Source organism: Peromyscus californicus, unplaced genomic scaffold (assembly GCF_007827085.1).
Source record: "Peromyscus californicus insignis strain IS unplaced genomic scaffold, ASM782708v3 Scaffold_8__1_contigs__length_139910024, whole genome shotgun sequence".
Lineage (NCBI taxonomy): Eukaryota > Metazoa > Chordata > Mammalia > Rodentia > Cricetidae > Peromyscus > Peromyscus californicus.
The window spans coordinates 4,541,654-4,555,739 of NW_026294606.1; the positions used below are offsets into that span (position 1 = coordinate 4,541,654).

General features: G+C 40.2%; 1 protein-coding gene across 21 annotated transcripts in view; it reads left to right on the forward strand.

Annotated features, from left to right (window-relative positions):
• Agtpbp1 (ATP/GTP binding carboxypeptidase 1) overlaps window positions 1-14,086 on the forward strand; it is a 268,316-nt gene that overhangs the window by 35,193 nt on the left and 219,037 nt on the right. For 20 of the 21 annotated variants that reach the window (XR_008215687.1, XR_008215685.1, XR_008215686.1 and 17 more), the window contains 4 exons: window positions 151-214; window positions 1,165-1,311; window positions 4,271-4,402; window positions 7,249-7,342. Coding sequence is in view for 17 of the 21 variants with exons in the window: in XM_052727755.1 (XP_052583715.1) it covers window positions 151-214; window positions 1,165-1,311; window positions 4,271-4,402; window positions 7,249-7,342 (437 nt within the window). In the remaining 4 variants the exon portion in view is untranslated. Of the gene's footprint in view, window positions 1-150; window positions 215-1,164; window positions 1,312-4,270; window positions 4,403-7,248; window positions 7,343-14,086 lie in introns of those variants that run through there. The other variant, XM_052727761.1, reaches the window with a different exon arrangement.

A 14,086-nucleotide genomic window follows, 5' to 3' on the forward strand; every position in this document is an offset into this window, starting at 1 on the left:
AGTATAGTAGAAGCCAATACAGTTGTGCCTATAGAAATTAGAAAGGTCATTTGTTAGATGTAGGTCGTTACCAGCAGGTTAAAACATTTGAAATAAAAAAACCAGTGTTTTAATAAAACAAATTAACTGCAAATCAACTATTTGTTTCAGAATACGAAAGATCTTCAAACTATACTTAATATCTTAAGTATTCTTGTCGAGCTGGTATCTTCTGGTGAGTTTTGATTTACTTTGATTTGTGTTTATAAATAGTGACCAGCTTTGTGTCCTATGAACTTCATTTAAAGTTTCTTGATATTAAAATTTTGGAAATGAAATGTCATGTTCTTGTTGTTACTTCCTGTCTGAGGGAGTGGGGAATATGTATATGCTAGAAGAAGGCACTGAGTGTTGGACTTTTTTTACTCTCCACCTTATTTCTTTGAGCAGGGTCTGAACCTGGAGCTTAAGGTTTTCAGCTAGGCTGTTAGGCGGCAGTCCCATTGATCATCCTGTCTTTGTCCACAGTGCCGTGAGACTGTGCTCAGCTTATTACATGGGTGGCTGGGATTGCCTTATGATTGCACAGGAAGCTCTTAACCACTGAGCCATCTCTCCACTGCAGTGCATTTTTTTTTTTTTTTTTTTTTTGGTTTTTCGAGACAGGGTTTCTCTGTGTAGCTTTGCGCTTTTCCTGGAACTCACTCTGTAGCCCAGGCTGGCCTCGAACTCACAGAGATCCACCTGGCTCTGCCTCCCGAGTGCTGGGATTAAAGGCGTGCGCCACCACCGCCTGGCTCAGTGCATTATTTTTGATATCTTCAGATACTGCTCAAATTCTCCTTGCCTACTTATACAGCACCTTGACCCTAGAACTTTGATATCATTTGTGTTTATTTTTTGTATGTGCATTTTAGATAAATAAGTGAAACAAAACAAAGTGGGAGCTGAATATGGTGGCAATGCCTGTCTTTCCAGCATTTGCAAGATTGATGCAGAAGGACCACAAATATTAAGGCTAGTTTTGGCTGTATAAGGAGACCCTGTAACCAAAACAAAAAATATGATTTTGATAGTACTTAGTTTCAGAAATGAATGATTGGATTGAACATTTCTTGAGGGCTAACTAATCATCATGCCCACTGTGGGAAGATATGCTGTTTGCAATATTTAAAAAAATTTTAGGTGGAGGTCGAAGAGCAAGTTTCTTAGTTGCCAAGGGTGGATCACAAATATTGTTACAACTGCTTATGAACGCCAGCAAAGAATCTCCCCCACATGAGGAACTAATGGTGCAGACTCATTCCATTCTTGCAAAGATTGGACCAAAAGGTAAGAGTTCCATTTTTATGATTATTGAATATAGAACCATCTAACTGTGTTTGTAACTTTTAATCTTGTTCTGTTTTGTTTTGTTTTTTTGAGACAGAGTTTCTCTGTGTAGTTTTGGCTGTCCTGGAACTCACTCTGTAGACTAGGCTGGCCTCGAACTCACAGAGATCCACCTGCCTCTGCCTCCCAAGTGCTGGGATTAAAGGAATATGCAACCACTGCCCAGGGAATCTTTGTCTGAAACTGCTTAAATTTTGAAATGCAAAGCACTACTTTTTCTTGAGTTTAACAGTGGAATATTTTTACAGTAAACCAGCAAGAACCTGGGATCCAAGATTCATAAAGAGTTGTTTTGAATGTGGTATAGAAGGGGAAGAATGCCATTATCACAGTGTCTTCGTGCTTGTGTATGCCCATATGCATATATATGTATGTGCATATCTGCATATGCATATGTATATATGTGTACATACAGATACACGTAGAAAGTGAACACGATGTGTGTTCTGGTGAAGTTAGAAGGAGGGTTGTGAGTGTAGTGTGTGGAAGTGTTTACAAATGAGCGTGTTGCTGTGACAGCATTTTCACTGATAATCACATTTGTACTGTGTGCAGTTGAGTGCTCTGGAAACTTCCCATTTACAAAGACCAAAGCAGATGTGAAAAGCTGTGAGGGTCCAAGCTGCAAAGAGACATGTGAAATACGAAAAGCACAGTGAATAAGGAGAGGGCAGGCCCAGGACCAGGAGAGGCTGCTTATTTAGGGGAACAGAAAACTCCTTGAGTGGAACCTAAACTCAGTGTAGAGTTGTCTATACATTGTTTTCACTTTGAGGAGTCTTTTTTTTTTTTTCATTTTTCTTTAAGAAATTTTCTACTCACTCCACATACTATCCACAAACCCACCCTCCTCCCTCCTCCCACCCCCCAGCCCTCTTTCCCAAGCCACCCCCAACCCCACACCCCCCAAATCGAAGTCTCCCATGGGGAGTCAGCAGAGCCCAGCACACTGAGCCTAGGCAGGTCCAAGCCCCTTCCCACTGCACCAAGGCTGTGCAAGGCATCACACCACAGTCACCAGATTCCAGAAGTCTGCCCATGCACCAGGGACAGATCCCAATCCCCCTGCCTTGGTGCCCCCCAAACCGTTTGAGCCGAACAACTGTCTTCCGTATCCAGAGGGCCTAGTTCAGTCCCATGGGGGCTCCACAGCCACCAGTCCACAGTTCATGGGCTTCCACCAGTGTGGCCGGTCATCTCTGCATGTCCTCCCATCTTGATCTCGATGTCCCTCACCTGCAGTATCTCTTCTCTCTCTCATCAATTGGATTCCTGGATCACTTTGAGGAGTCTTGATGTGAACATGCTATGCATACATGTAGGCATGTATGTCTTCATGTAGCATGCAGGTGTTTAGCTCATACTTTTAACAGATCATGTTTATAAGAATGCAGCTGTGTGGTGACCCTGAGACTAAACATATCTATCTTATTCTTCTTTAACTTCCGTACTTGAGATTCATGAATTCCTTTTCTGATATTTTTGTAGAAAATGAAAAACAAAGTTTTATTTATTGGTAAATGTGATAGTACATTCTTCCTCTCTAATTACAACCAAGTTATCTTTTACTTTTCATGAAATTAAGATATCGATGTATCTGTTCCTTCCACTTTAATTCTAGGTCATCTTTTTATTCTGCATCTTAAATTGTACTTTTCCCGTTAGTATTTGTACAACTTCTCTGTTCTTATGTCATTCATTCAGGTTGTACAATAATTTCTCGAGTGATTTTCTGTTTTTTTTTTTTGAAATAAAAGTTACTTTCCCTTAGGAATATCTAATTTTTTCTGCATGAAAATTTGTGTTGTTAATGACTTACTTCTGCTGGTCCTGTTTCTTAATATTCTTCAGATCTTGTTACTTAATAATTTTTTTTAATTGTTGTGATCTCTTTGTGAGAATAAAAATCCAGAGCTTCTGTTCTCTGTAGACAAAGTAATGCTAATAGGTAGAAATGTCAAATATATGTGTACTAAGATATCACCCTGTATTCTATAAATATATATAAATATTATTTTATTCAGAAATTAAAAATAAAGTATTTAAGGAGATGGAAATGTGAACTGCCTTGACTTGGTTGTCATGTGCCATATCATGTACTGAGTTACCACAAGAGCTTTTCTCTTTCCTCATAAATTCTTAAAAGATTTAGTTTTATCATTTTAACATGCGTGTGCATGCGTGCGTGCGTGCATGTGCGTGTGTGTGTGCGTGTACATGAATGCAGATGCCTGAGGAGGCCAGAGTTTTCAGCTCTCCCAGGAACTGGACTGACATGTAGTTGTAAGGTGCTTGCTGTAGGTCCTGGGTGCTGAACTTGGGTCCCCTGGAAGAGTAGTAAGCACTTCTAACTGTTAAGCCATTCTAACTCCCCTCTTAGAAATCTGTTTGATATATTTGCCACATTATTTTCTATTTTAAGATATTAATATTTTTTATTAATTTGTATATTATTTTATAGGTATGAAAATAATATGTTCACATTAAATAATATTGGTAATGGATATTTAGATTATTTACTCCTCTTCCTACCTGTATTTGTGGGAGGTGTGTGGAGTTGGGCTCACTGGAGCATACATCAGGTATCTTCTCCTCGCATGGGACCATATATGCTGGGCTGCTCTAGCCCTCCCCTCTCTTAGTCTCCTGCCTTGTTGTTGTAGGATGTGTTTCAGAAGGGCAAAGGGTATTAGAGATTATACATAAATAGTTATCTTTTTGATTATTTCATGCCAACTTTGCATCTGATATGAATATATAGTACAGATTTAATACGTCACTGCTGTTTTGCCTGGCAATTCTAGGCAAGCCCTCTACCATTGAGTTATATCCTTTGTCTTCATTGCTTTTCATCTTTTTTTTGTTCAAAAGTTTTATGTGAATAATTTTTTTTAAACAGATAAGAAATTTGGAGTGAAAGCTAGAGTTAATGGGGCACTGAATGTAACTCTAAATTTGGTCAAGCAGCACTTTCAGAACTATCGCCTGGTTCTGCCTTGTCTTCAGCTCTTGCGAGTGTATTCTACCAACTGTGAGTACTTCAGGGTGGCTATGATTTACTCAGGGTTGTGAAATTATACAAAATGAAGTTCAAAAACCATCTAAAGTCAATAAATCTCTAAAATTTGTGGAAAGTAAACTTTAATATGACTCGTAAGTCAACAAAAGCGATTTGCAGTAAGAAGGGAAGGTGACAAGATCTTGAGAATTCTCACCAGTTCCTTTCATTTGAAAAGGACTGGGGTGAGAGGGGAGCCTGTGGAAAAGGCTACAATCGAAGAGTATGGGGTATTGGCAGCTGGGAAATGTATCTGTCTGGGCCATAGCTGTAAGTGTCAACTTGAGAAATGGAGACTATCCTAGGAAAGAGGGTCTCAATAAGGGATAGTCTAGATCAGCTTGCCTATGGGCATTTCTATGGGTGACTACCTTGGTTGAGTTAATTGAGGTGGGAAGACCCTCCCCTTGTGCGTGGTTCTGTTCTCTAGGCAGAGGATTCTAGACTGTAAGAGTGGAGAAAGGGAGATGAGAGCAAGCATGCATGCGTGTGTCCATTACTCTCTATTCCTGATTATGGTTTATATGACCAGTTACTGCAGGCTTTTGCTGCCTTGACTCCCTGCTATGATGGACTGTTTCCTGGATTTATGAGCTAAATAAAACCTTTTCCCCATAAGTTGCTTTTGTCAGGGTATTTTGATCACAGCAACAGAAAACAAACATAAGATACTCTAGGTGTTCACAGATGAAAGAGAAGGAAGGCACATAGTCTTACCAGCGGCATTGACTTATTCCTCAATGGTGAGGCAGCAGAACACACAAAGAACAGTGCTGGGCCTCTGAGGAAGGTAGAGAGATGACTTCCAATCACCTCCCCCACATACTCTCACTTTGCTATATTAGGTCTCCAAACCTACGAGGTAAACATTTCTTGTGTTTTCTGACTGTGAAATCTTAGTTAGTGCGTGAACCATAGGAAGACGGCTCAGTTAGTAAGGGGCTCATTGTACAGGCAAAGGACCTGAGCCTGACCCCTGGTGTCCTTCGCCTGTAACACTAGCACAGGGGAGGGAGTGAGAGGGGCTCTCTGGAGCTTGCTGGCCAGCCTGTTTGAATGACTCCCTGAACTCTAGATACAATGAGAGACCCATCTCAAAAATGTAGACTAGAAAAAGACTTGACATAGACTTCTGGCCTCCATATGTACACTCATGTCTACACGCACACACACACACACACACACACACATTAGAAATGAAGTATACATCATTTGTATATCATGAAAAAATATTGATGCAGCACAAAGTATGTGTGTACACACATTGTGCATGCTGACAATTTAGTTGAGGGTATGCTCAGAAACAAATGAACACATATGACTAAGAAGAACACAAGCAAAGAATTTGATAATTAATCAACAGAGTTAAGGATAGACATTAATAGTAAAATTGAGGGATGAGTTAGGAAAGGGTCAAAAGAAAAACTTGATTTAGATCCCAGCAGTTGGGAGGCAGAGGCAGGTGAATCTCTTGAGTTCAAGGCCATCTTAGTCTATAGAGCGAGTTCCAGGACAGCCAGGGCTACACAGAGAAACCAAACCTTGTGTTGAAAAGCCAAAAACAAACAAAAAGCAAAAAACACATTAATTAGGAAAGAGGAAAATTGATTGAAAAATTAAAACTTGATTTGAATTAAAAATGAAATAATTTTAAATACAGCAGCCAACCAAGAGAAGAAGATGGTAAAAATATGACAGGAAGGCTGACCCAGGTGGTAAAGCGGAGACTGGGGTTCCCATGGGACAGAGGAACTGTGGTGTAGTCAATCTACTAGGAGCCTAACAAATGGTTTATGTGTAATTTTGTGTGTGTGTGTGTGTGTGTGTGTGTGTGTGTGTGTTTGTGTTTGTTTTTGAGACAGGGTCTCCCTATGTAGTCCTGACTGTCCTAGAACTCACTGTGTAGACCAGTCTGACTTCAAATTTAGAGAGATCCACCTGCTTCTGTTTCCTGAGTGCTGGGATTAAAGGCAGCCAACTACCACACCCAATTTATGTGTAATTTTTTTTAAAGTAACATTTGTTCAGAATTTAAAATACTGGCACAGTTTTCTTACTGCCTGTTCTCTGTAGCATACCAAAACTGTCATTGTTGTATACTCAGAGGTTGCTTTAGTAAAGATCCTGGGTGTATCTCACTAGGTGGGACTCTGCAGAGTGCTCTTGAGCGCTGCCCTGGCTGTTTGAAATGCACATCTAACTTGTTTCTGCTTGGGCAGTTCCTGCAGCTGAGGTCCCAACAAGAAGACCCTTGTATGTCTTTTCTCACCTTCCCATTTGCAGGCACTGTGTCACATGTAACTGTTCATACCTGTGATTGTCATTCTGACATTGTCCATGCTGTACCTATCTGCTGAGCTGTTACAGAAACGTCCACCTTCTAGCGCTAACTCCTATTCACATTGAGTGGGATCAGGCATCACTTTTCCCAGAAGTCCCTCTCTGTCTCACTCTGAAGTGGGGATGCTCAGTGGAATAAGCAGCCTACAACTCTTCCTGCATCTGGACAATGATGTTGTCATGATTTATAGTCTCTGCCATTGCTGCTATGCTCAGTTTTCTTAGAGCAGAGCCAATACTTGTCTCTTATTCCCCACACTCACTTCCTGGTGTCATCTCATAATAACTTTTTTCGGAATGCTAGTTCCTTCCAGCTTCCCATAAAAATAAAGTGAAATACCAACCAATCCCCTCAAATCCTACAGCAGACCTTCACAGTGTACTGGACAGCTTGCATTCGTATTGACTAAATACTTTGGAATGTTTTTGCATTTATCAGAAAGACTCAAATCACTTTGTATCTTTTTCTTGTTTCTCAGCTGTGAACTCAGTATCTTTAGGTAAAAATGGAGTTGTGGAGCTGATGTTTAAAATCATTGGACCATTCAGTAAGAAGAATTCGAGTCTTATGAAGTGAGTAAATGTTTTGATGTGAGTAGAAGTATGTCCTTAGTCATTCTGAGTGTTGTTGCCTTGATACATACATAAGCAGTTGAAGGCAGTTGTATTTGGAGTCTCTAGTTCTTAAGTAATTGTTTTGTTTTCTTTTTTATAATGGCGAAGATGTTCTTAATTAAAAGCTTAATGTTTTAATTAGAAACTTTCAGTTTGCTAAGGATATGTTTTTAGACATGTCAGTTTTGATGTGCTTCTCGATACTGTGAGAAGAAATAGGCCATTTACAGAGTATCATTCACTGAGACCTTTGTTGAGTGCCTACTGTAGTCCTCACCTGACTTGCTAACCTTCTAAAGACTGTCTATCCTCCTTCACAAGGTTACCTGACATGTCTTAAATTATACATTTCTATTTTGCCCAAATTGTGTTATTCTTTGTATCTTTTCTTCTCTTGGGTTATGTATGGGTGTATGAGTATATGTTTTATTGTGTGTATGTGTTTCAATTAATTTATAGGTCCTCTAACATCAGAAATGAAGCACTCTGTATTAGGGGTTATGCTTAGTGTAGTCATATTGAGGGGTTTTTAAAACTCACACAGCAAGGCTCATACTGTGTCCCACCTCATGAGTTCCCATGTGTCATCATTGTCCTGTCATTTACAATCTTGCCACAGTGCTGTTTGCATGTTCTAGTGGAGACTGTTAAGTAAGTCATAGGTATTCCCTATGGTATGATTATTTTTCCAAGTAAACGAATAGACTACTTCAGCATATACCTCTGTTAAATAAGGGTGGAAAAATAGGGTTACTGCTACAGAGATATCAACAGGATAATGCCTTACTAGAAAATAATCTCTGTGTTCTTGGGTTGTTGTAGAGTCACAGTTTTACATGGATTTGTTTAGATGAGAAATAAGCAAGTTACATACATTGTTTCCCAGAAACTTAAGGGAGTTTGCAACTTCCCAGAGAAGTAGAGCAGTTCCATGAACTCCTAAGCTCAGCAGTGGCCAGCATTCTGCCATTGTTATTTCATCCTTCTCACTGTCCATATATTGTATCTGCCATTGCATTTGATCTATAGATTCTTTAGTTTGATTACTATCAGGTATAAATTTCTTATGTTGCCACAAGTTCATTTTTGTGCCCAGCAATATGCATAGTGGTTCTTAATTTCATTTCTTGTTTTCTGACTGCTGAAAAAATACCTTCTTAATACTTGACTTATTAGTATCACCATTCAAATAAATTTTATTTGTTGGTTGTATCTCATAATAATAGGTATTATTAATATTTTTTGTTGTTTGTTTGATTTTTCAAGACAGGGTTTCTCTTTGTAGCCCTAGCTGTCCTGGAACTCACTCAGTTGACCATGCTGGCCTTGAATACAGAGATCCTCCTACGTCTGCCTCCCAAGTACTTGTATTAAAGGCATGTGCCACCACTGCCTGGCCCTCATAATTCTTTAAAAACAACAAACAGCCCATTGTTCTGTTGTGTTTATTGAAGGGTCTGTGTGATGTTTAAAATATGTCACGTTCTGGATTAGGTGACTATCCTAATGTATGCCTGTCTTGGCATACAGGTATGTCTTTTATGTGTACTTACAGCTTGCCTACATTCACTTTTTAAGATTAAATGTTTACGAGATGATGGTGGCAGTGGGCACTTGTGCATCATTTATGGTCACTGTGCTGAGGTATCTGTTTGTCAGAATATTCCTTCCATTGCTGTTTCATGATGCAGTATTCATTCTTCCCACTGCCTGACTCTGTTATTTGATTAGGGATTGTAACGTGAGGACTGCTAGTGCAAGTGAGAGCTCACTGCTCCATGTTTGGTTCCCAGCACCCATGTCAGGTGGTTCGCAACCACTTACAATGCCATCTTCGGAGACTCTGACCCCTCTTCTGGCTTCTGTGCATATCTGCACTGCACACATAGAGCATATAGTCATATAGATACGCATACTTATTTATAAAACAATTAAAAATTTAGTGACCATTGGGGTTGGAGAGGTAGCTCAGCTTGAGGTTAAGAGTGTGGCTTGCTCCTTTTTTTTTTTTTTTTTAAGATTTATTTATTTTTTATGTATACGGTGTTCTGTCTGCATGTATGCCTGCAGTTCAGAAGAGGGTACCAGATCTCATTACAGATGGTTGTGAGCCACCATTTGGTTGCTGGGAATTGAACTCACGACCTCTGTAAGAACAGCCAGTGCTCTTAAACCCTGAGCTATCTCTCCAGCCCATGTGACTTTCTCTTGAAGAGGTCCTGAATTTGGTTCCCAGCACTCATGTTGGCCAGCTCAGCACCTTCTGTAACTCTAGCTCCAGAGAATCCAACGCCATCTTTTAGCCTCTGTAGGCACTATATTAAACTGCCCATACTACTTTATTCACATAATTAAAAATAATAAAAATAAATATTTAAGAACATGTCTTCTTAAAGTTTTAGCTACAAAAAGTTTATAAAGATGAACATGTCAACATGAAGTATTTGAACTTTATTCTTCTAATATTTTATTATATTATTTTTAATTATGCATATATGTGCATGCATGCAGGTACTGTTGGAGGCCAGAGGCGATCCACCTGGAGCTGGAGTTACAGGTAGTTGTAAGTCACCTGATATGGTTGCTGGGAACCAAACTCTGGTCCTCTGTAATACCAGTATCTACTCTTAACTGCTGATCCATCTCTCCAACCTTCAGATTTTATTTTTTAACAAAGAGGGTGCAGAGTATTTGGACCTTTTCTTTTTGTTGTTTTCTTAAAAAAGGTCAAAGTAATGGAAAGTGGTGGTGGGCACCTGTTCTAGCATGTGGGAGACTCATGACAGGAAGATTGCTAGTTGGAGGCTAGCCTGGGACATTGGGAGAGCCTCTCTCTAAGGAATTAAATAGATAAATAAATAGGCCAAAATATTTGGGGAGATTACTTGTACGTATAATTACTAGTTTTAGTATTTGATAGGGTGGCCCTGCATTATGTAAACATCATGTACAGTCCTAACATAACTGGTAAAATGTAACAAAATAAAATGTTTGTATCACAGCTGGGGAAACCCACTTAACATAGTAAGTGTAGTGCAGTGGGCTGTGGGGGCAGATGAGCCTGGAGGTGAATTTCGCCCAACCATTCACTGGCTCCACAGTCTAGAGTTAGTTACTTAACCTGTCATTCTTCTCTTTCTGGGTATAGAGATAGTATTGGTATCTTCATTATAAATTACAAAGATTTAATGAGATGAGTCCTAGGAGCACAAATGTGTCTATGAATATAATATTTTGTTTAGTTTAACAATGTGGGAACTTGGGTGTGGATGAGCTCTAGATGATACTAAAGTATATGATGTATATACACAGCACTCTTTTTTTTTAATGGTTCTGGGGATTGAACCCATGACTTTGTATATACTAGGCAAGTGTTGTACTTGTGAGCTATATTCCAAGACCTGTTTTTTTATTTATATGTTATTTCCCCTTTAATATGTAAAGTTCATCATTTATCTTTTGTATACTTTAGTGTAAGGACCATGATCTTCCTATGTAATAGCTACATGATTCTGTTGTGTCCATGTTACCCCATTTAATATAAAATGTTCATAGGAGAAACACAACACTTCAAAATTATATTTGAGTTGACGTGTAGGCCAGTGGTGCTAGAGGGACTGCCCAGCCAGTCCTGGGTTCAGAGTACAGCACCACAAGTCAACCAATGAAAAGTGTTGTTACAGTGGAACACATGGGATATTTCCAGATGTTTCCATCATAGAACAGTAGGCCTAAAACTTTGAGAAAGGAATGTAGTTATCTAAATTATCCTGTTATTCCTTTTTCCCTGTGTTATTTAAATTAGTGTGTATGTGTATGTGTCTGTGTGTGTCTGTGTATCTGTGTATACATGTGTTGCTGCCATGGCATGCTGTGGTGTTCAGAAGACATCTCTGGGGAGCTGGTCCTTGACTCCCGCCTTGTTGAGGCATGGCCTTTCTTGTTGATCTTGCTGCTGCACTGTCCTCTTGGCTAGCTTGCCAGCAAGCCTCTGGCCAATTCTCCAGTCTTCACCTCCCTTTGTGCTGTAGGAGAGCTGAGGTTATGTTGCACACCACTGGTAGAGTTTTTGTGTGTGTTCAGGAGTCAAGCTTGAGGGTTAGACTTATACTGCCTGTGCTTTGATGTACCGAGGCCTCTCCCTAGCCCTGCTTGCCTTTTTATTTTCTTTAAATTTTTTCCACTTATTTATTTGTTTGTTTATTTGTGTGTATGTGTGTGTGCATGTGTGTGTGTGTGTGTCTGTGTGTGTGTGTGTGTGTGTGTGGTCAGGGAACAACTTGTAGGAATAGGCCTCTGTTTCCACAGTGTGAGTTCTGGAATTTTTTTTTTTTTTGGTTTTTTCGAGACAGGGTTTCTCTGTGTAGCTTTGCGCCTTTCCTGGAACTCGCTTTGGAGACCAGGCTGGCCTCGAACTCACAGAGATCCGCCTGGCTCTGCCTCCCGAGTGCTGGGATTAAAGGCGTGCGCCACCACCGCCCAGCGAGTTCTGGAATTTTAACTCAGGTAACTGGGCTTATCAGTGAGTGCCATTACCTGCTAAGCCATCTGGCTGTTCCTCTGCTTTTTTTTTTTTGTTTGTTTGTTTTGTTTTTCATTTATTTTACACACTGAGTGCAGTTTCCCCTCCCTCCTCTCCTCCTGTTCCCTTCCCCCTACACCTATCTACACCTCCCACCCCCCATCCATTCCTCCTCTGTCTCTGTTCAGAAAGGGGCAGGCCTCCCATGGAAGTCAACAAAGCATGGCACATCAAGTTGAGGCAGGATCAAGCTCCTCCCCCTGCATCAAGGCTGGGCAAGGCAACCCAGCATGGGGAATAGGTTCCAAAGAGCCAGCTCATGCGCCAGAGACAGGTCATGATCCCACTGCTAGGAGCCCCACAACTGTCACACACATTCCGGAGGCCTAGGTTGGTCCCATGCAGGATCCTTAGCTGTTGCTCCAGTGTCCGTGAGCTCCTATGAGCTCAGGCCAGCTGTCTCTGTGCCACCACCCCCCTCAACCCTGTCATGACCTTGACCCCCAGTGCTTGGCTGTGGATCTCTGCATCTGCTTCCATCAGTTACTGGATAAAGACTCTGTGAAGACAATTAGGGTAGTCACCAATCTGATTACAGGAGAAGGCCAGTTCAGGCACCCTCTCCACTATTGCCAGGAGTCTTAGCTGGGTCGTCCTTGTGGATTCCAGGGAATTTCCTTGGCAACAGTGTTTCTCCCTAACCCCCCTGAGTCATTGCCCCCAATCAAGATATCACTTTCATTACTCTCTCCCTCCATCTTGCCCCTAACCTGCTCAACCCAATCTCTAACCAAACAGGTGAAAGACCTGTATGACAGGAACTTTAAGTCTTTGAGGAACAAAATTGGAGAAGATATCAGAAAATGGAAAGATCTCCCTTGCTCATGGATTGGTAGGATTAACATAGTAAAAATGGCAATCTTACCAAAAGCAATCTACAGATTCAATATGATCCCCATTAAAATTCCAACACAATTCTTCACAGACCTCGAAAGAACAATACTCAACTTCATATGGAAAAACAAAAAACCCAGGATAGCTAAAAGAACCTGTATAATAAAGGAACTCTTGTAGGTATCCCCATCCCTGACTTCAAGCTCTACTATAGAGCTATATTAATAAAACCAGCATGGTATTGGTATAAAAACAGACAGGTAAATCAGTGGAATCAAATAGAAGACCCTGATGTAAATCTGCACACCTATGAACACTTGATTTTTGACAAAGTAACCAAAATTATACAATGGAAAAAAGTATCTTCAACAAATGGTTCTGGCATAATTAGATGCCGGCATATAGAAGAATGCAAATAGATCTCTATCTCTCACCCAGCACAAAACTCAAGTCCAAGTGGATCAAAGACCTCAACAGAAATCCAGTTACACTGAACCTGATAGAAGAGAAAGTGGGAAGTAACCTTGAACGAATTAGCACAGGAGACCACTTCCTGAATATAACACCAGTAGCACAGACACTGAGGACAACAATTAATAAATGGGACCTCCTGAAACTGAAAAGCTTCTGTAAGGCATTGGACACTGTCAATAAGCAAACAGCAGCCTACAGAATGGGAAAAGATCTTCACCAATCCTGCATCTGACAGAGGGCTGATCTCCAAATATATAAAGAACTCAAGAAACTAGACATCAAAGTACCAAATAATCGAATTTAAAAATGGGTTACAGAGCTAAACAGAGAATTCTCAACAGAGGAATCTCAAATGGCCGAGATACACTTAGAGAATTGTTTAACATCCTTAACCATTAGGGAAATGCAAATCAAAATGACTCTGAGATACCATCTTATACCTGTCAGAATGACTAAGATCAAAAACACTGATGATAGCTTATGTTAGAGAGGATGTGGAGCAAGGAGAACACTCCTTCACTGCTGGTGGGAATATAAAATTGTATAGCCACTTTGGAAATCAGTATGGCAGTTTCTCAGAAAATTGGGAATCAATCTGTCTTAAGACCCAGCTATACCTGTCTTGGGCATATACCCAAAGTATGCTTACTCATAATACCACAAGGACACTTGCTTAACTATATTCATAGCTGTGTTATTTGTAATAGCCAGAACCTGGAAACAACCTAGATACCTCTCAACTGAAGAACAGATAAAGAAAATGTGGTACATTTACATAATAGAGTATTACTCAGTGGTAAAAAAAAAAAATG